Genomic DNA, 21,918 nt, shown 5'->3' on the forward strand with positions numbered 1-21,918 from the left:
GTCAGTTATTAACCCTAACGTTACTCTCACAGTTATGTTTTCCCTGGAGTGCGTTTCAGTGAGGTGACTGGCTCCTTCCCCCTCTCCTGGTCCAGCCCTCTGGGCTATAACCGGCTGGAGTCGCGCAGAGCGCACGTTAGTCGGCCGTCTCTGTCGCACGCGTGATGTCTCCTCTCGCTGTCCGCCTGCTGCTGCTCGCCTGCCTAGCTTTGCCTCTTTATGCGGTGGAAAAGGTGAGAAGCAGAGGCTACCGAAAGGATCCTGACGCCGACAAGGTAAAAGGGGTTAGATAAGATTACCGTGTAGCCGTTAACGACAGCTTCCAAAATAAGTAGACATGTGGCAGGAGAGGAGTGGACAGATTTTGTGGCATCATAACTCTGGGAGAGAAAAAAATGGCTCACGTCAACATGTAATTATAACACTCAGCTTTACCGTCATTTAGTTGTTTTTCGGTGCATCCCATTTAACATCCACTGACTATTTTGCCTCTTTTTCCAACTTATTCTGGGCTTCTTTTTTCTAGCGCTATGCACTGCTATTTTTAAATTGTATCTTTAAACATTAGAAGGAAGGGGAAAAGTTTTAAAAGATTTATTCACGTGTAGAATAGTGTGGACAGCAGCAGATCAGAAAATCCCACTTTTGTAGCTGTTATACGCTCAGCTGCTTTTCTATTATACTCCAGACCAGATCTGGCTGTCCTCCATGATTGAGTGGACATAAGGGGGGGACTAAACAGGAAGTTGTGGTCTGCCTTATACTGTTTGCTGGCCTTTGTTATCCATCCGACTGTTTGAATAGTTTATAAGTGGGTGCAATTTGGACAAAAAACTTAAATGTACTTTAAAGCTGGGTAATATATTTTTAACAGTACCCAAGGCAGAATTCAACTGTTTAATTTCACAGTCCCACGATACCTATCAATCTTACATTGTTTATGCATTGGATTTCATAACCCTCAATGATGCATCTGTTTAGTGATTGAAGGAACCAACTGGACACACAGATGTCGAATCTTTTAGGAATCAAACAGAAGTGAAACTAGTATTTATTTTTCTGGACCCTGTCGAGCCCGCCCAAGCAGTTTCTCTTTAATATTCCACAACCGTGACCACAGTGATTTAATTTAAAAAAAGAAGAAAGGAAAAAAAAAAAAACTTATGTCACCATCTGTGTCTAGTGCACTGGAAACGATGCTGAAAAACCCAACTGCACTAGACACTCTGGAGAAGAAAGATCTGCTTACTTGGCCAACATGGTAATCACGAAAATACTGCTTTGCATCTCATCGGCTTCCTTTCAATCTAAAAATCGCTCAAAGCTGAGCATTATACCCACGCTCCGCTCTGCATGCTCCAGGAGAGCTTCAGGCCCTGCTTCTGTGTTGACTAACGCATAAAATGCTCCTGATTCCTCAGCTCTTCGGGTCAATTGCAGCCTTTTAGTTTTCCAGTTACAGTAGCAGACTGTACGCGACTAATATTCAGCAGGGCTGGAGTGTAATTCATGCAGGCAGCCAGCACCACTATAGAAAGAGCAGACTGGGAGCTAATATAAAAGTCAGCTGTGTGGCGAAGTGGACAGAGGATCCATTCATTACTCTGCTTTGAAAGCTCTCCAAAAATCTTAGTAAAACACCAGGACTTTTTCCTTACTGGAATATCTACCCAACTCCAAGACTAATGGGGAGTCCTTGCATCGTTTCCACGTTTTGCCACCTAATTTTGCCAAGGTGCATGAAAGCCATGCTTCCAGCTTTATTTAGTTTCATGCATACAAACCCACAATCTACTGCTGTCATCAGACACTTCCCAGACTTCTATACAGATGATGTCAGGTCTCACATCTCCAGGTTGCTCCAGCGTTAGCCACGTAATAGCTCAAACAGACACTGGACCATCTGTTTCACAGCAGCTGACGTTAAATGCTCTGACTCTCTAACTTTCAGGCATTTTTCAGATTTACATAATCTGAAATACTTTTTTTTTAACTTCACCCCAGAGATTTAAGTCTGGTTAAGATGTTGGTGTAAAAGCTCTTTGTTCTCCTCCTCTGCTTTTTTTCCCCCTTGCCCTAATGCCTTTTGGACACATGCCCCCCTCCTACTCTCCATAACTACTTCACAGATGCATACTGAGCAAAAGGGAAACAATGACCTTCCAAAAATCTGCAAAATGCTTTCAGCTTTCATGCTTACTTAAGGGCGAGGAGACATTTCTGTATGTCAACTTGTGTCCTTAATTGCTTACAAAGGAAAAGCCACCTCCACCTAAAAAAAGCTTGAACCTACACGACACACTGCAATCTACTGGTCAGAGCGTCCCTTTGAGGAGCACGTTAGGCAGATCTATTTAGATCCTCATTGTGTCTATATTTGCATGTGGTAAGGCTTGGCAAGCGCCCCCCGTCTGTGTGTGTGTGTTTGCGTGGGTTTGAGTCAGCCTGAGTAGGATGCTGCATCTGTTTAAACATAGCAGAAGGTTCAACAGGACAATGAATCACATTAAGGGATGAGTGGCCAGACAGCCACTAATTTAGGCCACTGCCGAGCCTTCAGTTCCTCATTAACAGCAGAGCTGTGTTTTGCTTGCTCGGCGGCTTCATGGTTGCTCGTCATGTTGCTTTGGCTTGATTTGGATAACACGGCTTTTTGCACTTCCTTCAGCACAGTTGTTTGTGTGATGTGTAACCTGGCTCCTTGTGTGTGATGGTTGGATGGATGGCAGCATTTAGGTGTCTGTGGTGCATGCAGTTTAAACAGGGATTTAACCTCACTGGAAGAAAGACAGTCTTAAAACAGGAAGTCTGATAACAATAGATTCTGTTGTTGTCATGTTGTTGTAGTATGGTTTTGTTTCACTATGTCCTCTTCTCCTTGTTTCTTTTTTCAGTATGGTAGCTGCCTGCAGGGTCCAGCAGGCACCGCTGGAAGAGACGGTAACCCTGGGGCCAACGGCATTCCTGGGACGCCTGGTATCCCAGGCCGCGATGGACTGAAAGGCGAGAAAGGAGAATGCATTACTGAAGTTTTTGAGGAACCCTGGAAACCCAACTACAAGCAGTGTGCCTGGAACTCGCTGAACTACGGGATCGATCTGGGTAAAGTGGCTGTAAGTATCTCACTGTATCTGTGGGGAATGCGGGCATTTCAATCACTGCAAACACACATTAAACACACACTTATGCTCCATTCTGCGTCGCAGGACTGCACTTTCACCAAGCTGCGCTCTGACAGCGCCCTCAGAGTCCTCTTCAGTGGCTCCCTCAGACTCAAGTGTAAAAACGCATGCTGCCAGAGGTGGTACTTCACCTTCAACGGAGCGGAGTGCACAGGACCACTGCCCATAGAGTCAATTATTTACTTAGACCAAGGCAGTCCTGAGCTCAACTCAACCATCAACATCCACAGAACTTCCTCAGGTACGACACAGACTCTGAACAATACTTGTTCCCACCTCACGGTGCTAGTAATGCTATGGAAAGAAACATTAAGTGAAGTGAAATTTCCTGTATTAATATCAGGTCTTCATCCAAGTCCTAATTATGAACAAGCACAAAATATTTTAGCTCATAACGCATAAATAGTTGCACTTTTTTCATTCATGTTGAAATGTTAGGAAAAGCAATGAACCCCTAAGCCAAGAGTGTCAAACATAAGGCCCCGGAGCCAGAATCAGCCCAGTAAAGACTCAAATCTGGTCCTATTTCACAGCTTTGGAAAATGTGAAGTAAGGCAAAAGTTTAGGATTTTTAACTGTATTTTCATAAGTTTTACAGGTTTATCAGTACTGATAAAGACCTCCCCCATGGCCATTCATGCTACACCAAAGGCATTAGGTATAGGATTTAAAAAACATTTTTCACAGTCAACTGTAGAAATTTCTTTACAAAAAAAAACAAAACAATGATGCATAATATAAAAAAAGAACATTTTCTATTTAACGTGTCCATCTCTTACACTCTTAGCCTGAAGAATTGTGCTGACAGGTTTTTCTCTTCCATTACAGAAGTGTTTCTTTATCACGTAGAAAAAGAAAAAACTAGGATTACCTGTTAAAACTGTACTTCCTTTTCTTATTTTAACATATCTTGGGGATCAAATGTACAATTAAACTTCTTTACACTGACATAAATGGGAATTCCACTGGTCAGGCTCACTTAAGATCAAAAAGTTTGACATCCATGCCCTCGGCTGATGGCATCATCAGAGTTGGAGTCAGGAGTTACCAAAGGTAAAAGCAGGGTGGTGGCACCATGATGTCTTGAGCTCCTCTGCTGCCTCTGGGCCTGTACAGCTCACCATGCTGGCTGGAGCAATAACTTTAAACATCAACGTCAAGCTAGTGAAGAATGTCTTCAAAGAAAATCCACCTTTTAGAGAAACCAAGTCAGAGGACAGAACTTAAAGATAGGAATAACCTCAAGAGAGCCGTTCACAACAAACGTCCTGAGAAGCAGTTGTGTGAAGAGTGACACAAATTTCCTGTTGAACATTTAGTCTGTTGCTGCTGCTAGAAACAGTTGCTTCCCACCATAAAAAGAGAGAAAAAAGTCCAAGCAGTAATTAAATCCAGTGGTTCACATGAAGGACATAAGGACGCTTAGATTTTGTAGTTTACATTTTTAGCTGTACTTCAGACCAATTCATGTTTTGTTTTGTTTTTTTACACTAAAATGAAAACTGTGTGCACACTCCAGCAGCTAGTTAGGCTACAACAAAGTCAAGAAACGGGGGAAACAGCTAGTTTTTCCCATTTCTTGTAAAAATACATTTTATTTTTAATACATTAAATGTTGTTTATTAGCCTTCTGCGACCTGATGTGCCAAGGCTGACATGGCAAACCAAACCCCCTTCTTTACTGCAATTTGGGCGAGTAACAGCAGCTCCAGTTCTTTCAGAAACTGAGAGATGAACACCTGGAGACTTTTTCTGGAAAGTGCCCAAAAGGGCTTGTATAGATGTGTAGAACAGTTCACTTCTCAGATTCACAGTATTAGAGCGTTGGATTCATGTGCCTCACACACAGACTGTGTGTGAGATTTACAGCCAAAAACATGTTGGAACAACCTGTCTCAGCTGCAGGTTTTGAAGGGTTAAAGTTTTTTTTTTTTTTAAAGAAAAGACTGGGTTATTATACGGGGTCATCAACTGAAACAACAGTTGAGAGCATCAAGTTTCTGCTCCTCAAATTGTTCATGGAGGAAGTGAAGAAGCCACAGCTCACAATTTATCACCCTTTTTTGCTTTGGGACTTTTAGAAAGTGAGGCTAGCTCTACCCCAGCTTCAGTCCTTTTAAGCTAAGCTAATGAACAGCCTTAAATTAACTGCACAGACATGACAATAGTGTTGACTGCAGACATGAAAGATTACATGGTTTTAATTATTTTTTATTTCTGTTTTTAAACCTGAAAGGCCCAGTTTTTCACCACTGTGTCAGAAAACAACTTGTCTCGGCGTTCGGTTTGGGTGTTCCCTGAAATTCATTTGCATCGTCTTCTCTTTTTTTTCCCCCTCTCTGTCTCTCTCTCTGCAGTTGAGGGGCTGTGTGAGGGTGTCAAAGCAGGGCTGGTTGATGTGGCGGTGTGGGTGGGGACCTGCGCTGATTATCCAAGAGGAGACGCATCCACAGGCTGGAATTCCGTATCCAGGATTATCATAGAGGAATTGCCTAAGTAAGGAAAATAAAGCAATGCGATTGGGAGGGACCTAGTTTTGGTAGCGTGACAGCATGTTATCCGACGCGCCACAACGATCAGGTGTGGTTTGCTGAGGCGTCACTGATGGGAACGTGAATGTTTTTGAGTTTTGTTTAAATGCTACACCCGTCGACAGGCCTACGATTACTGTACTTTTCTGTCTCCCGGAAATAAACTTTGTACTGTAGCTTTTTCAGCTTGTGGCTGCTGTTAAGAGTACAGCAACAGACATGGACAGTATCTTTAAACTCTGTACTCCTGTGACCTGTTTATATGCATTATCACTGTTAATAAAGCACTTCTTTTTTAAGGAAATGTTACTTCTCACTTCTGAAACACTGCAGAAGTGTAGTTGCTTTGTTGCCTGTGTAGCAACAAAGTAACATTTAATGTATTCATATGAATCAGGCATGAGACTGCATTTAAAGCACATTTTAGATTTTATAATAAATCTTATAAAGCACAGCTGATACAATGACACAAAAACGTCAGGGAAAAAAAGCACTCATCAGGCAAATCATTTCACACATCTGCAACATCTGAACCTGAGCTGATCATGAATTTGATGTTTATAATGAAGTTTTTCATAGTTGAGACTGTATCTCTCTGTTGCCAGAAAGCATAAAGTGTAAACAAAACTGCTGCATGATGAAATATTCATCCACCTCTTTAGAAAAGACCCTCACAAACAAACAAAAACAAACTGTTAAAGCAACATTGCCCCCATAAAGGTGAACAGCAACAGACAGGCTCCCTATAACTTCATTGTGCGTCTGCCATTTTTCACCGACTGTCAGGAAGTTGTATTGAAAAAAAACTGTTGCTGCTCCATTTGGCAACACTTATTTTCAGTGCACATGAGTGATTTTCACTTCAGCACATTTACACGTACTGGACGACGACAGCTCGGCGTCGATCACCACGGTCCTCTCCTGCATCTCCTCCGCACGGCGCCAACGTGTCAGCACGAGTTTGCAGCATTCGGGGCAGTCTGTGCCCTGCTTTTAAAACCTCATTTATTTTGCCCGAGAAAAAAGTGAGACACGTTCTCGTAAACCACGAAGGTGATGCAACAGGCTGGGGTGACGCGGATCAAGTTGGGGATGATGCCTTTGTAGAAACCAAGGGTACCTTCATTCCTGATGAGACAAGTGGGAAAATGTTAAGCATCAATCATAACAGGCACTTGAACTGTGCTCAGAACCTGAGACGGGGCCGGCACGCTCGGTCCCACTGTGAGTGGATCGGTGTCTTACCTCCACGTCCGTCTCACGACGTCAATAACTCCATTGTATCTATTATGCTGGTCTTGCAGGCGAGCTCGCACCACTTGATATGGGTATGTTGTGGCCACGGCAAATATTTTGGATAATGCTGCCATTGTGATGTATTCCAATGGGTTCTGTTTGCACAGACAGATAAATGGAAGGAGGAAGAAGGGAGCAGAGCAGTGTAGGAAAACTGATGAGTCACTTGTTATCAACTGTGGGCTCTGTCTCATTAGACTCAAAAGTTACAAGCCTTATGGCTGAGTTTTATTAAACAATGTTTCCAGCCTGTCTGTGGCTCATGGTTAGTGACTCACCAGCTTTGCGTCTGAATGTGCTTTTCTGTATTTGTTGTAGTCTCTCTTGAGCTCTTCGTAAGTCATGAACTGCAGTGCTCCATGAGACGTGCCGAGCAGACCGGGAACATAACCCTTTTAAAGACATACTCTGTAAGTCGGTCTGACTTGACACTCAAATTCCCACAGTGTGACTTATCCACTGAAAAGCCCACACATCTGTGACTCCCCATCTCTTTACTCTCTGTGTTTATACACCCCTCTGCATTTAATCATTAGTTAGTATTAATCTCTGGCTCTCTTCCACAGTGTGTCTTTTGTCTTGTCTCCCCTTAGTGAACCTGGTTCCGCTGGAGGTTTCTGTTAAGGGGAGTTTTTCCTTCCCACTGTTGCCAACTGGTTGCTATAGGGCAGGGGTCCCCAATCCCAGTCCACGAGGGCCGGTGTCCCTGCAGGTTTTAGATGTGTCCTTGACCCATCACAGCTGATTTAAATGGATAAATTACCATCTCAACTGTCTTGAAGTTCTCCAGAGGCCTGGTAATGAACTAATCATGTGATTATTGACCCAGGGTGAGATCTAAAACCTGCGGGGACACCGGCCCTCGTGGACTGGGATTGGGGACCCCTGCTATAGGGGATCATCTGATTGTTGTGGTTTTTACTGTAGGGTTTATACCTTACAATATTAAGAGCCTTTAAGGGACTGTTGTTGTGATTTAGTGTTATATAAATGAAAATGAACTTAATTAAATTAAGGGCCCTTGGCCCTATTTTCTCTTGAACTTTAGGTATAACATTTCCGACAGCAAATTACAATTCAATATTGTTAATGAAGAGGCTGACATACTGCTTAAAACCTCCACTCCTGTATAAATGGGTTGTGTTTTTTTTTTCAGCTAGAAAGGTAGCTGATGCCCTCTAGTGGTGTTTAACGTCAATAGCGCCTACGAGGTCTTCAGTATTCCTATCAAAATAAGCAAAAGTGAGATCTGAGGGGATATTCAGAACACATTAATTTGTCTCCCCACTTAGAAACATGAAAAAGGCAAAATAATTAAAAAAGAAAACATGCCAGGACATCACTCAGCAAACCAACAAAAGCTGCACCAGGGCCGAGCCTTCTCTCTTTAACAATGAGTGTACTTACTCCCAAAATGTGAATATGAAATATGAGTCCTAATCACCACTGAATGTTTGGTGGTAAACCTAATGATCCCCACCACACACAAACACACCATGTTGGTATCTAAGCAAGCGATAGCACAGTCTCTCCTCTGACACCAACAGGTAGTCTGAAAACCACAGTGGGCTATTTTTTTGTCAGGTCTTTAAGGAATTGTTGCTAGTGTGCCATCTCAGTAACAAAGCTGAGATGCCTGTGATTTCTTCATGAGTGGGTATGCATGTTTAAGCTGAACCAAACAAATGACAGAAAAGCTGCCACAAACGAGGGTTATCAACTTGTTACACTGAATCTCACCATCTGGGACGAGGCAGACACAAAGGAGCATGGACGAGGAAATTATGTCTGTAAGTGTTACTCAACAGGGATAATATTTGAAAGAAGGAAAGTTGAGAATAATTATTTGGAAGTAATAAAGACTACTAAAACATTCTGGCATTAACAGGTGTAGAAAAATCTCCCAGTTTAAGCCACCCCTCCCAAATGTTTAAACTTGCTAACCATGCAATCTTACATCATAAGGAACACCAACACACTCATGTCTCACCTTGTAGAGTCCAGACACTCCTTCATGGCGGTAGATCTTAACCAAAGCATCAAACATCCCCTTGTACTGCTTGCCATTTCGGTCAGCATTGTACTGCAGCACCAACCGGGTCTTGGTCACCCAGATTGGGTTGGTAAGGGTGAGCGTGAGGATGCCTAGGCAAGGACAAGTAAGGAAATGTCACTAGGAAGCACACGTGACTTCTATTACTTTGTTAGACCCATGATTAGCACACAGGCCCCTCAGTGAAGAGTCATTTACTATAACTCAATATCTATGACTTGACGAACAGGACCAAGGACTTCCTGACTTTAAAGTGGTACAGGAAAAAAAGACTTATGTGAAGTTGTGCTAGAGATCTCACACAAATGCCCAGCTTTTTGTGCACAACACAGTTTGGAATTAGCTCACCATGTCACCAAACTGAACAAGAAGCGCAACAGAGTGCATTTGTGCATTAGGCTCTTTAATGCCTCCCAGGTATCATTCTAACCTTCTCATTCTCATTAGAATGGTGTAAGTGCCTGATGGGGAAAAAATCAAATCAATAAAACATCTGTTTTGGTTTCACTTTTTATACTGTTGATGGTAGCTATAAAACCTCCCTGTCATCGGCTTCTTCAATTTATTTCCATTGAAAACCTTGTGAAGGCTGTAAATGCCTTCGTTTCCCCCATTCACACAAGCATGTAAGGCTGCCCTGAACCACAAGTAACTAACTCCCTGTCAGTTACTACCAGCTTGTAGCAGTTATATCTAGCTGCTGTTATTGATCATGTGCTGATTATATGGTGGGGGAGTGGTTTTCTGCAGTGCAGCAGTGTTCAAACACGGGTAGTACTAACCAGCTTCAGCCGCTGACACCAGGTGTTCTGTGGCACTCAGTTCAGCCTGACGACCTTCCTTTGTGTATCCTTTGATTGCGTTGTAGCTGTGAGGGAACAAGGCAAGGGCAATAAGACATCTTGCAGTTGTAAAGTCATACATGCTGCTTTTTTCATTCATAGGGTGTTGTACAAACCCAAACATTACGGCTAACAGCTAGATTTTCCAGTTTCAGTGCAGCTAGCAGAACAACAAGCAGCCACTTACTGCTAAAGAGTTAGACAGTGAAAGTGGACAGTACATCCTCGGTTTCTTAACATACAACTCATAGTAACAGCCTGGGGCAGTACAAAAGTTATCACCTTATACTCATTTTTAGTTTTAGTGTCCTTGTTTTCTTCTGACTTATCGATTCTGTCACTAATTAGCTAACATAAACTAATGTAAGCCCATTAGCCGCAACCAACCAACGACATGACGTCAGAAGATGGAGCTAAACATGTTTTTGAAACTTTAACTTTTAAGCACTTATTTCTTAAATCTAGCTTCACAGAAAGTGTTACACCTATGTCAGTTTTTGCGAACAGGGCTCCATGATGTAAATTAGCTTTCATGTGTAGTGTTTCATGTCCTCTTTAAAGCTTATAGCTTACGTACAAGAAGAAGTAGAGGCCCCAAGATGCACCAGCACCCCAAACGTTGGGTGTCACGCCTTGATAGAGTCCCCTCAGTCCCTCCTGCTGCCAGACACTCTTCATGCAGTGCACCATGCCACTATACTTCGGTCTTAATTCAAGTCCATCACTTACTGCATTTAAAAGACATTACGGACCTTGAAGTCATATGATACAAATTAAACACATCATAGCAGTAGTTTCTCAGCAGATTCAAGTAAAGTCATATCAGCATGGCACATCAGACACTAAGGCAATTGATTTTAAAAGTTCATATTTTCATGCCGTACCTGCAAACCTGATTTTGACCAGGTCCAGAGGATGAAGCACCAGCGTTGACACCACTCCCCCGCTGAGTCCCGCGATCAGGTTTTCTACCTTCACATGGCTAAAGACCTTCTGTAGTCGTCCGCCGAACGAGACAGCGGACACGGGTTTGCCGGGCAGTCCTGTCTCTGAAACGGGACCGTGATTTGGAGCAGAGCTCATGCTCGTGGGCAGCTTGGCTACCTAGCTAGATCCTACCAGCTAGCAGTGTTTACCACCCCGCAAGCACGCAGCGTGTCAAAATGTAACTCTCTATAAAACGGAGGCGACACCTCGCTTACTCTGCTGCAGTTTCCATACAGTACGAGGACGAAACAGCTTCCTCATATCTCTCCTGTGCTAATGACGCACCACGTTTCTGACATCCGGAGGTACCTCACAGGTGTAACGCACTCTCCAAGTGTTAAGTCGCAGACCCAGTGCTCGACCTTGCCGTTATTATTAAGTAATGACAAGTTCCCGTTGTTGAAATAGTACTTCCGGTTAAATAATTCAAAATAATTCACACATGAAATATGCTGTATTTATTTATTTATTTTACTAATACAAAAGTTAGGATCATTTACGTCGACATATTTTGTATGATGGTTTGGAGACATTTTTGATAAAACTTAACTATATTAAAAATGTTTTCCACATAAATTACATAAAATCAGTTTGGTTATTCAAATAATGATTTAAATAGCGCTTTTATTGGCTTTCATATATCTATTATTTCTTCATAATTTTGTAATATTGTCCTTAATTATTATATCTTATTCTCAAGTGTCTTCGGTAACGGTCCCTTGATGTCTCCGTGAACCTTTCTCAGAAGGTTGGCGTTGGTTTTCCTTGATTTAGCTGAAAACAAACAAACGAAAAAAGTATTTCCGGTCCTTCTCTTTCTAAATGTTGTAACTTTAGTACTCGTTTCTTTACTTGCGAGTGATGCAACCAGGAGGACCGGGTATCCCACAATGCAACGCGAGATCGCTGACTCTCTTCACTATCAACACATGGCTGGTGTGTTCACTACTTGCTAATAGTTTTGTTGCTGTAATTTTCCCTTTCTGTAAGCTTGTGCCCCTCCGCTACCAAATGAAAGTTAAAGTCATCGCAAGGAACCCGGATGATTATGTCCGGGAGACCAAACTGGATGTTCAGCGCGGTAAGTGAAACTCTTCGGCTAAATGGCTAACAGGATACATACGAAAGAGCTACAGTGTTAGCATCTGATTAAAGCTACTGAAACAACAGTCATGCTTTTAATCTAATTTTGCATAGCTGTCTTTGCATTTAGCACGTTTGGAATTACAAATTTTGCTTCACACATTTTTAAACTCCTTATTATGGAGCCTAAAACAGTCTGTGTTGACTTGGTTAGCAGCAACATACCTGCACGCTTGGATTTTTTTTTTTTAAATTAATGGAAATGCTCTTTTCTTTGAGCACATAAAGAAGTGACTGCTGTGTATTTTTAGTCCCCAGAAACTATGACCCCTCCCTTCATCCGTTTGAGGTGAGCAGGGAGTACACTCGAGCTCTGAACGCCACCAAGCTGGAGCGTGTGTTTGCCAAGCCTTTCGTGGCCTCGCTGGATGGTCACAGAGATGGGGTCAACTGTATGGCCAAGCACGCAAAGAGCCTCTCCACCCTGCTGTCAGGCTCCTGTGATGGAGAGGTATGCAGAGATGCATTTCCTTTTATCTCAGCCATTCTTGCAAACTGACAGGACTGTCCTTTTGGATTTGATCTTCAGGTGAAGGTGTGGAATCTGTCCAAACACGAGTGCATTCGGACGCTTCAGGCACATGAAGGTTTTGTGCGGGGAATGGTTGTGCGTTACTGTGGGACCTCTTTCTTTACGGTAACTGATCATCTTTTTGAAGACTTTTCCGAATTGTTTGACTTCATATTAGCTGACATCTAACATGATTTCTTTTTCTGCAACAGGTCGGTGATGACAAAACAATCAAACAATGGAAGATGGAATCACCAGGCTACGGAGAAGAAGAGGAGCCAATTAACACCATCCTGGGCAAAGTATGCTGTAATAATTTGGCTGTTTCATCGCATAGAATTGCATATTCGTGTATCAGTGAAGTATGAATGAAAAAAAAATGTCCCTTGTAGACTGTGTACACAGGTCTGGATCATCATCAGAACGATCCTGTATTTGCAACGTGCGGCCAGCAGGTGGACATCTGGGATGAGCAGAGGAGCAGCCCGATCCGCTCTTTCACCTGGGGTGTAGACAGCTTCAGCTCTGTGCACTTTAACCCTGTGGAGGTAAGATACCACATGCTATATCTAACACACATGGGCCCCGCCCTCCAGTCATGTGACAAAAAAGGTTGCTTGGACGCATAAGCTCACAAGTGTTTATTGTGATTTAAAGCCAACACATGTGCTGATAAATAAAGTCCAGGATTATCCTCTCCACAGACTGAACTTCTTGCAAGCTGTGCCTCTGACAGGAGTATAGTGCTCTACGACATGAGGGAATCTACACCACTTAAAAAGGTAAATCTTCCCTTACAGTTTGTGCAGGAATGCACTTGTTTATCTCCCTGTTAATTTACATGGATGTAGCATGATAATCAGCTACTTTTTGCTCTCACTTTCTTCTTAAGGTCATCATGGCAATGAGGAGCAACACGCTAAGCTGGAACCCCATGGAAGCCTATTACTTCACATGTGCAAATGAGGACTACAAGTGAGTCTAGGAAAGAAACTCTGATTTAATCATATTTTAGCTGGTCCGTTTTTTGTTTCCAAATGTTTTTTGTTTTTTTCCTTTTCACCAGCCTCTACACATATGACATGAGGTACCTGGCCAAGCCCATCATGGTACACATGGACCATGTGTCTGCTGTGCTAGATGTTGACTATGCTCCCACGGGGAAGGAGTTTGTGTCTGCCAGCTTTGACAAGACCATCCGAATCTTCGCCAAGGACGGTGGACACAGCAGGTCAGTAATGCTGATCAAACCTTATGATGCCAGCAAAGTTTTAGGAAAAACTGTACTGTTGTTGACTATGCTGCATAATTTGTGGCGTAATTAAATTATAGCATAAATCCTTTGGTTTGGTTCATAGCTTTGTTTTTTGATCCCCTTTGAGTGGGAATAACTTAAAAAAACATGTAATTCTTCTGATGTTATTTACGTTCATTCTTTACTTTCATGACTTTTAAACACTGCAGCTCCCACCAGACTGCCATGCCTGATTATAGACCAACTAAAAAATGGATGTAGCAACCGTAATGTCACCTTCTGCTTTGTGAAGCTCTGTATTGATGCCTCAGGATGAATGTTTTCCCCTTCGCTCTCTTCGGTGTTTTGGGCCATTTTGTCAATCAAATTTTTAATTTTTTTTTGAAGCCTCATTTAAATGAAGTTTAATTTAAACAATTATTAGCATTTCAGAATTCAGCATTGGTTTGACTTCCCAGTTCTCTCTCACGTAATGTCTGTAGTGCTAACTACTGACAGTTTGCTATTTAGCAAAATAACATTAGCTTCTGGCTAATTACCATTAGTTATACATTTTATTAAAAAATGTTTTCAGTGTCACTTCTTCCTTTACATTTAAACACATCGTTTGAACAGCAACAAAAAAATATTTGCTTTATTTAGAAAAAATCAGGAGAAGATGAGGATAACAGCTCAGATAAGCTGTGTATTTTTACACAAAGCTAGCTAACATACCAGAAGCTACTAGCTGGTAGTGCTACAGTAATGAAGCAATTACTGGTTCTTCCTCTCTGCCATGATATAATTTATGAACATCATAATACAATACTCATATTGCACATTATACAATGTTCATATCTCAATTTGAGTCTCAGTTTTAGAACTGTTACACAGCTAATGTTAATTGGCTCATATTTTACTCTTTAATGATTTATTAAGGCTTTAGCTGAAGAATGTCTTTGAAAAGGAATAGCAATAAATCAATGTGTTTTTGCTGATGGCTTGAATTGATTAAATATTGAGTATATTATTTATTATATCTGTTAGGCATTAACTTAAATCAATTGCAAGTGTAATAATAACAGCTGTGAATTTTCTACTAGGATAATGTCAAAATGCTCCAAACACACCCTGTGAAAAAGGCCATGTGTTAAACACAGTAGCAGATTATGGCTGCTGGTTGATAATGAACCACAAAAAAACAAAGCCGTTGTTTGGTTTCTATGTGACTTAATAGTACATGCTGTATTGTTTGTACTGTTGTCAAGCTCCAGAACAAATAGCCGTAGTAGTGTTACATTAGCTGCCAGCCGGACAGCATCACAGCATGGGCTGGTGAGGGCTTACGTGGCAATTAGTAAGTAGTCAGCAAGTAGAAATATAGTATTTTTGCATCACTTTCCCCCTTTTTTGTGAGATCAAAGCAGGTAGAGCACAAGTGTTACTAATTACTCTACTTATAGGCTCAATTCTGTTATGTAATCAGAAAGCAGATATTAAACATTATCGTGATACCTGTTTATTACCTGGTGCTGTTTAAAAACAAACAAATAAACACAAGAAACCTCTAGCTCCACAGTAACAAACCTGAGCTGTGTAACCACATTTCTCTAAGCCCTCTTCTGTCATAATACAAGAGTTGTTTTGGTGATGGCTGGCTTATTAAAATGCACTTCATCAGTGGTTTGAAGAGTGTCTCTAGGTGTTTCCTACCTACAGTAATTACTGGCTTCTTGTTGTTTCCCTTGCAATCTTTTAAAAATTAAAATTTAGGGAGGTGTACCACACCAAACGCATGCAACACGTCATCTGTATAAAGTGGTCTGCAGACAACAAGTACATCCTGAGCGGCTCAGACGAGATGAATATCCGACTGTGGAAAGCCAACGCAGCCGAGAAACTAGGAGTGGTGAGTCTGTCCTCGTCTTCTCTCCATTATTCTTACTGATTTCATATCAAAGGCAACTTGTTGCTTCTTGGCAGCTTTTCAGGTAATTCCTCATCACGATGTCTACCTGCCAGTCGGCAGCTGTATTTTCCTCAGCTGTCAAACACACTATATCTTTCTCCTTCACTTTATTACCTGTTTTATGAGTTAGCTGGATTCTTCGACACTGCTGTGGCTCTGCGCCTACCTTCAGCAGTGTAAGAGTGGGTGACTGTGCCAGGAGCCACAGCACTACTGTTGCCAAGTGCCCTGATGGATGCTGACTTAGGGTAGAATCACTCTCAATAAGTACAATGTACCGGTTGGCACAGGGGGGGCAAAAAAACTCAGTGCTTGTGCAGTTATTTAACAAATCATCGACAAAGCATTCTCACAAATTTCCACTCCAGCTGTCTTTGTTAGAGAGTGTTAATGCAATAATTTTTTTATGTAGGTTTTAATGGCAGAAATCAGCATTTATATTGTGCTATTCTCAATCCTGGTTGTGGCTGACTCACGAAGATCAGCTGCCTCTCTCGTGCCATCTCCAGCAGCCATCTTTCATTACTAATCAGATTCACTCTCGCCTATTCTTTTAATGCAGGAACCGAGTGGAAAACTGGCCTCCTTTTGGCACTTGTTCTACTGTAACTGTGTAAGGGGAGATTTATTTGCAAGCTTTGCACTTAAAGAGATCAGACAAGGGCTGCTCCTATCAGCAGTTTAAAATCGGCCAATCACTTAAAGCGGTGGGCCTCTCTGAAAATAATGAAGCATTAACATTCAAGTTGTACTCAGATGGTCTTTAATTATCAGGAAATGCTGAAACGCCGACTCGAGGCTTTGTCTGTGTCACCATCAGTACAGCACGCTGCACTGACGGGGAGTTCTCTATCTGATGCTGCACATCACTCCAGTTCTAGCTTAACCCTTTGTATTTTAGACCAAGACCTAAAACATGTTAAGAGTCAACTCAACTGAATTATTGATGCTCACATGCTTTGTTACTTTTTGAGTCAATAACATGAAAAGATAGTGCTTGTGATTTCGTTTTTATGTTTTTTTAAGGCGTTTACAGTCTGAAACAAGGCGTTGTAGCTTTGCTATGATTTGATTTTTGCTTTCAGTCTTTTGTATCTTGTTATAACCTTCTACTTAATCAGTTGATAGCAGATATTAGGAAACATGGAGAATTTGATAAAACATAAGTCAGACAAGAGGGAAAGCAGCAAAGCAGCAACAGCTGTTGGTGTGTACACTGGAGACTTTAAGCCACAGTGCAACTACCAAAAGAGAACAGAGCACAATACACGCTGACTGAAGTTACACATGGATAAGTCGGAAACATTAAAAATGGTTTGGGGTTACACCGACGAAACAAAAGCAAATACACACAGGTATCCACAGCCTGTCTGTGGAGTTTGGATTGAAGGTAATACAGACTGCTAAAAATATGTAAACTTTGCACAAAAAGTAAGAAAATTTGCATTTGGTCGATGACTTCTTTGTTGTAACAGTGGATCTTGGTAATAAATCTTATACTGTTGGAAAGTTTCTCCTCTTAATAGTTACACGTTTGTAAGGAAAAAGGCATCAGTTGGTTGAGCTGGTTGGTGATGACAGTCAAGTCCCTGATTAGCAGCAACTGTGAGCAAGGACCCAGCTACAGCCGTCACTTGGTGTGTGTTCCAAGCATGCCACATATGACTGATCTCGATAGGGTCTGTGTCATAGAGCAACTTCAAGCTGATGTTCTACAAAACCAAGTTTCAGAATTACTGGAGTGAGCCCTAGTACCATTTCCAAGTTGAAGGCCAAGTTCCATATAACCGGGCATGTCAGGGAGACAGGCTGTGAAGTAGGTGTCCCAAGAAGATGACAAAACGTTATGTTCAGTGACTAGTCTGGATCTGTGTGTGACGGTTGGCTCATAGAGTCAAAGTGTAGAGCTGTTTCGTAGTGGAATATTTCTCACATTGCTGGTTTTTTCTTTTTTACTTGTACCTCACAATGAAAGCACGGACATAAAGAAACTCTCAATTTGGTTATAAGCCTCTTTGGCAGTCTGGATGTGCATTCTCTCTAAACACCTGTAGGAGGCCAGGTTAGGTGGTTGCAAAAGGAAATCCAGTTGTATAGAAGTCTGTGGGGAAAGTGATCCCGCTTCTCATTTAAGTTATGAGAAGCAGCGGTACACTAAACACTTTCCAAATGAGTCAGGTGACAGTTTTAGGACTTGGATTGCTACAAAACGTGGTTCATTTTGTAAATTATAGTCTAGTGTAAGGTTAAAAACAAACAAACAAAAAAAAAGATGAAGTGGGGTGTGAATTCATTTTTAATGGTTAAGGTAAGGGGCTAGAGAAACCATTATGTCAATGAAGGTCCTCACTAAGATAGCTGAATGGGCGTGTGTGTGTGAGTTTAGTTTTAATAGCAGTGGAAGATTTATTGTGGTGGCGGTTTCTGCAGAGGGCTGGGTGTGTATAGCTTAAGTTTTCAGAGCCTCAGCAGGATTACAGTTAACACTGACACCATGTAGTGCAGGCCCCTCAACTTTGGGTTGACAGGATGACTAAATGACTAAATAGATTCATCTGTTTTGCCAACAGTCACTGTCACACTGTCCCTGTGCAGGTTTTCTCTGGGAGCAGCTGTCCCTATGTTACACTCGCTCATCTCAAGCGTCACACCCCCCACTTCCCCAACTGTAGCGTGTCATGCTTTGTTTTCACACCACACTGTAACCGGTCATAAGAGCCTTGCTATGTATAATCCCTCCCAACAAAAACCTATGAAATGCATAATTGTGTACTGTCTCATATTTTGAATGTCCTGTTGATTATACAATCAGTGTTTAGTATTTGTATCCAGGGGAATTAGTCTAGTACAACAGGATCAGCATCTGACAGCTCTTCGCTAGCAAATTGAATCTGAGACAAATCATTGCTTTTAATTAGAATAAAAGCCTTTTAAGGGAGCAGCTCCAGCCAATACATGCTCAGCTAGCCAGTGGTTTTTATGAGCCACTGGCTTTTTTTAAACTTTTTAACAGACATTGATTCGGTTTTGAGTGAACATGTTGTCAAAAAGAAGTTACTGCTCAGTGTATTGTCCAACATTTTATAACATTAGACAACATACCGTAACTGCAGCTCTAAACAAGCACTGTTAGAATAGCAATTTAACAAGTCCACTGAGCACGTTCCTGTTTGTGGCTGAAAGAAGCCACCACCAGTATTCACTGAAAAAAACCTGTATTTAATTGCACATCATGACTGTCTCAGAGGAGATATTTATGTAAATAATATCTTCTTTCTCAGAGTTAGGTGAGAACAAGGGTTAGTGTGTGTGTGTGTGTGTGTGTGTGTGTGTGTGTGTGTGTGTGTGTGTGTGTGTGTGTGTGTGTGTTACTTATCCTGATTGCCGATGTTGGGGTAAGTGGATCCAGATAATAGAAATATACCCTGGATTAGGGCTGTACAATATGACCAAAATCTCATATCCCGATATAAGACATCTATCGTCCCAATAACAATATAAATCACAAAAATGTAACATTTTCTGTAAATTCTGTGAATCTCGGGCAGCTGAAGTGTTTCCAGCTGGGCGTCATGTACCTGGAGTCGAGTGTTTTAACCGATGCATGAAACGATACATTTTTAGACATAAGATGTAACGGCCACCATTTCTTTGAGTATTTATTACACGGCGTGCTGCGGGGAAAAGCCTGTTCTAACGTTTAAGGTTTATTTTTTAGCACCTGGCGGCTCTTTTTTGCTTCTCATCCGTAAATACTCTGCATACTTTTTCACGTGATTCAGTTTATTTTGAAAAGTCTCAACAGGATCTTGAGCTTTATTGTGAAAGGTTTATGTGGAAAATAAGCAAGTGGACACGCGATGGTTTTACCGTCGTTGCTGCTAGCGACAACGCTTAAAAACAGGCACTTGTTCGGCCGTAGTGTGGTTATATTAAATATAAGAGAAAAAGAGAACTTTAAGAAATTAATATAGCCACTACAGTGACCATCAAAACGAGGAAAAATATTGCCGTGAACAGTTTATTTTGCAACACCACGAAACAAACGATAGCGTAAAATGAAGCGATAGATGTTTTTATATCGTCATCCGATATATATCGTTATATCGAACAGCCCTACCCTGGATATGCTGGGCTTGCTTCATAGTACAGGGCCCAGTTCTGCAATAACTTGAATGCCATGTTTTAAATCAAATGGAAATAGGAAGTCTTTTGACTGGTCTGAGGATGGATTGTTTTATAGCCCCATGACAATGAAGCAGACCTGAGCTGCTGGTGGTCACGCAGTGTGAAAGCTGCAGAAGGGCAACCAAATTTAACTTGTGGAATTTGGCTTCCAGGGTCAACAGTGACCCCAGTATACATTTTCTCCTAATTGTCATCTTCTCTCTTTGTCTTCTTTGATCTCTCACTCATCTCCTCTCTTTTCCATCGTTTTTAAAATTTGTTTTATGTAATAACTTCTTCCTCTCTGATGTGATATAGCTGGCCCCCAGGGAGAGAGAGGCTGCCAACTACAGTCAGAAACTAAAAGAGAAGTTCCAGCACCACCCACAAATCAGGCGCATCGCTCGCCACCGACATCTACCAAAGACCATCTACCACCAGACCAAGGAGCTGAGGGTTATGAAGGAGGCTCGTCGTAGAAAGTACGCATTCATTTTCTACATAACACAGAAACTGATTTTGTTATAGGAGCCACATTAAAGTCACTCTTTATCCATGATGTCAGGAAAGGTCTGACCTAAAGCAGTCACACCAGCCTGATGGAAAATACCACAGATGGGACTGCCCTCTATGACATGGTCTCAGTTGGCATTAAATACTCATTTATATGCTGGATTGATTGTCCTAGTTTGCACTGCCGTCCAGTGATTCATAGCTTCTTTTTTCCCCCCTTAATTACCAGGAGTATTATGATACGTCAGACATGTGTTTGAACTGTGAATGATTAACTATCTGTCCTTTATGCATTATTTTCAGAGTGCATCAGTGTAGTCTGTGACGTAGGTGTTAGGTCAACAGTCTCATATTCAGTCACTCTCCTCACTGTTTGCTGTTCTCTCCCTTCCCCGTCCCTCCATCCTTCCTTGAATATTCTCACCAGAAAGCTTCATTTCACATTCATGATTCCTTGTGTCATTTTTCAGGGAGAGGAATGTTCGCAAACACAGCAAACCAGGAAGCGTTCCCGTGGTGTCTGAGAAGGAGAAGCATGTCGTCACTGTGGTGAAGTAGGCCAAAGCTGAAGGAGAGAAGAACTAGAGACTGAGATTTCATCTATATGGATATTTTTTCAGATTTCTGAAGAAGATTGAACTTGAGTGTTGTGGAAAGGAAAAGGACACAGACTATAAAATGCATTCAGACCAAGTATACTTGGTTAGGTTTGGTTCTGTTTCACACTTTGCTTTGTGCAAGTTTGCGTTTCTCAACCCAGGAGCCACCTTGACAATTATAAAAAGTTAAGCTGCATCATGCTTGGAACCACTGATGTTCAGCGTGATGCATGATAAATGGATGCGTCATTTTCTGTGAATAAAATGTAACAAAATGTGTTAATTTCCTTTTCAAACTACCAGAGATGGCTTTCATCACAAAATCACAAAGCAAAGATATTTACTCTGAATTCTGTCCATGACCAATGTAGCCCACATAATATAGGTAACTACCTACCTTTGGATGTTGTCTTCAAAATGAAATTGATGGATTTTCATAAGTCTCAAAAATTGCAATTGTAAATTGATCCTGTAAATATTTCTTTTAAAGCCTAAAAAGAAAACCTAATCATAAATAAGTGGTACATTTCTTTCCATTTTAGGCTTTTAACTGGGCAGATTAAATCCTCGGGTTTAATACAAAATTCTTACAACCAAAAAAGTGCAAGGAAGTATTTTTTTCATGTTTGGAATTCCACATATTAGCTTCTGAGCTGTTCGATGTAATATGCAAATGGCTCCACACAGTTTTTCTGATGTATATTTATAATAAATGTCATTATTTGTACTTTGGAAGAAACTATGAGCTCAGTCGTTCACAAATCAAACTCAAGAAGTTCACTCTTATTTTGGCTTATTATGGCAGATCAAGCCGCTTGTGGTAATTGACTTTAGAGCACTTATTAGGTAGAGCCTCTGTCCTCTTAATGTTGTCCTTCAAATCCTACAAAC

The 21,918-nt window shown here is 41.5% G+C and overlaps 3 protein-coding genes across 6 annotated transcripts; 2 read left to right on the forward strand and 1 right to left on the reverse strand.

Moving 5' to 3' along the window:
• Positions 1 to 38: 38 nt before the first annotated feature.
• On the forward strand, positions 39 to 6,017 carry LOC146508017 (collagen triple helix repeat-containing protein 1-like). 4 transcript variants are annotated; one of them, XM_085178598.1, is made up of 5 exons: positions 39 to 275; positions 1,184 to 1,261; positions 2,895 to 3,113; positions 3,207 to 3,423; positions 5,540 to 6,017. In XM_085178598.1, exons 1-5 carry the CDS (start codon positions 165 to 167, stop codon positions 5,680 to 5,682), a joined length of 768 nt encoding a protein of 255 aa, XP_085034724.1. In that variant the 5' UTR covers positions 39 to 164; the 3' UTR covers positions 5,683 to 6,017. The 4 variants fall into 4 exon arrangements, with proteins under 4 accessions (XP_085034724.1, XP_085034725.1, XP_085034726.1 ...); XM_085178599.1 differs by having other exon boundaries at positions 39 to 233; XM_085178600.1 differs by lacking the exon at positions 1,184 to 1,261.
• Positions 6,018 to 6,123: 106 nt separating this feature from the next.
• Positions 6,124 to 11,274, reverse strand: LOC146508018 (solute carrier family 25 member 32-like). Its single transcript, XM_085178597.1, has 7 exons — positions 10,789 to 11,274; positions 10,482 to 10,632; positions 9,845 to 9,930; positions 9,000 to 9,154; positions 7,288 to 7,401; positions 6,959 to 7,104; positions 6,124 to 6,841 (listed from the first exon to the last, which is right to left on the reverse strand). The coding sequence occupies exons 1-7, from the start codon at positions 10,985 to 10,987 to the stop codon at positions 6,715 to 6,717; spliced, it is 978 nt and encodes a 325-aa protein (XP_085034723.1). The 5' UTR covers positions 10,988 to 11,274; the 3' UTR covers positions 6,124 to 6,714.
• Positions 11,275 to 11,745: 471 nt separating this feature from the next.
• dcaf13 (ddb1 and cul4 associated factor 13) lies at positions 11,746 to 21,766 on the forward strand. The gene is made up of 11 exons (XM_085178589.1): positions 11,746 to 11,972; positions 12,286 to 12,485; positions 12,564 to 12,671; positions 12,758 to 12,847; positions 12,938 to 13,093; positions 13,250 to 13,327; positions 13,438 to 13,520; positions 13,612 to 13,776; positions 15,553 to 15,688; positions 20,234 to 20,397; positions 20,899 to 21,766. Exons 1-11 carry the CDS (start codon positions 11,753 to 11,755, stop codon positions 20,984 to 20,986), a joined length of 1,488 nt encoding a protein of 495 aa, XP_085034715.1. The 5' UTR covers positions 11,746 to 11,752; the 3' UTR covers positions 20,987 to 21,766.
• The last annotated feature ends 152 nt before the right edge of the window (positions 21,767 to 21,918 follow it).

The sequence above is a fragment of the Neolamprologus multifasciatus genome, chromosome 11, assembly GCF_963576455.1.
Source record: "Neolamprologus multifasciatus chromosome 11, fNeoMul1.2, whole genome shotgun sequence".
In the NCBI taxonomy this organism is placed as follows: Eukaryota; Metazoa; Chordata; class Actinopteri; order Cichliformes; family Cichlidae; genus Neolamprologus; species Neolamprologus multifasciatus.

Coding starts and splice junctions, on each gene's coding strand:
- LOC146508018 (XM_085178597.1), bottom strand. CDS start 10,987: ATGAGCTCTGCTCCAAATCACGGTCCCGTTTCAGAGACAGGACTGCCC. Junction 9,931..10,481: donor TGGGGCCTCTACTTCTTCTT/GTACGTAAGCTA, acceptor GTTCCCTCACAG/CTACAACGCAATCAAAGGAT. Junction 6,842..6,958: donor GTCGTGAGACGGACGTGGAG/GTAAGACACCGA, acceptor TTGTCTCATCAG/GAATGAAGGTACCCTTGGTT.
- LOC146508017 (XM_085178598.1), top strand. CDS start 165: ATGTCTCCTCTCGCTGTCCGCCTGCTGCTGCTCGCCTGCCTAGCTTTG. Junction 276..1,183: donor AGGATCCTGACGCCGACAAG/GTAAAAGGGGTT, acceptor ATCTGTGTCTAG/TGCACTGGAAACGATGCTGA. Junction 3,424..5,539: donor CATCCACAGAACTTCCTCAG/GTACGACACAGA, acceptor CTCTCTCTGCAG/TTGAGGGGCTGTGTGAGGGT.
- dcaf13 (XM_085178589.1), top strand. CDS start 11,753: ATGCAACCAGGAGGACCGGGTATCCCACAATGCAACGCGAGATCGCTG. Junction 13,094..13,249: donor TGCACTTTAACCCTGTGGAG/GTAAGATACCAC, acceptor TCCTCTCCACAG/ACTGAACTTCTTGCAAGCTG. Junction 13,777..15,552: donor AAGGACGGTGGACACAGCAG/GTCAGTAATGCT, acceptor ATTAAAATTTAG/GGAGGTGTACCACACCAAAC.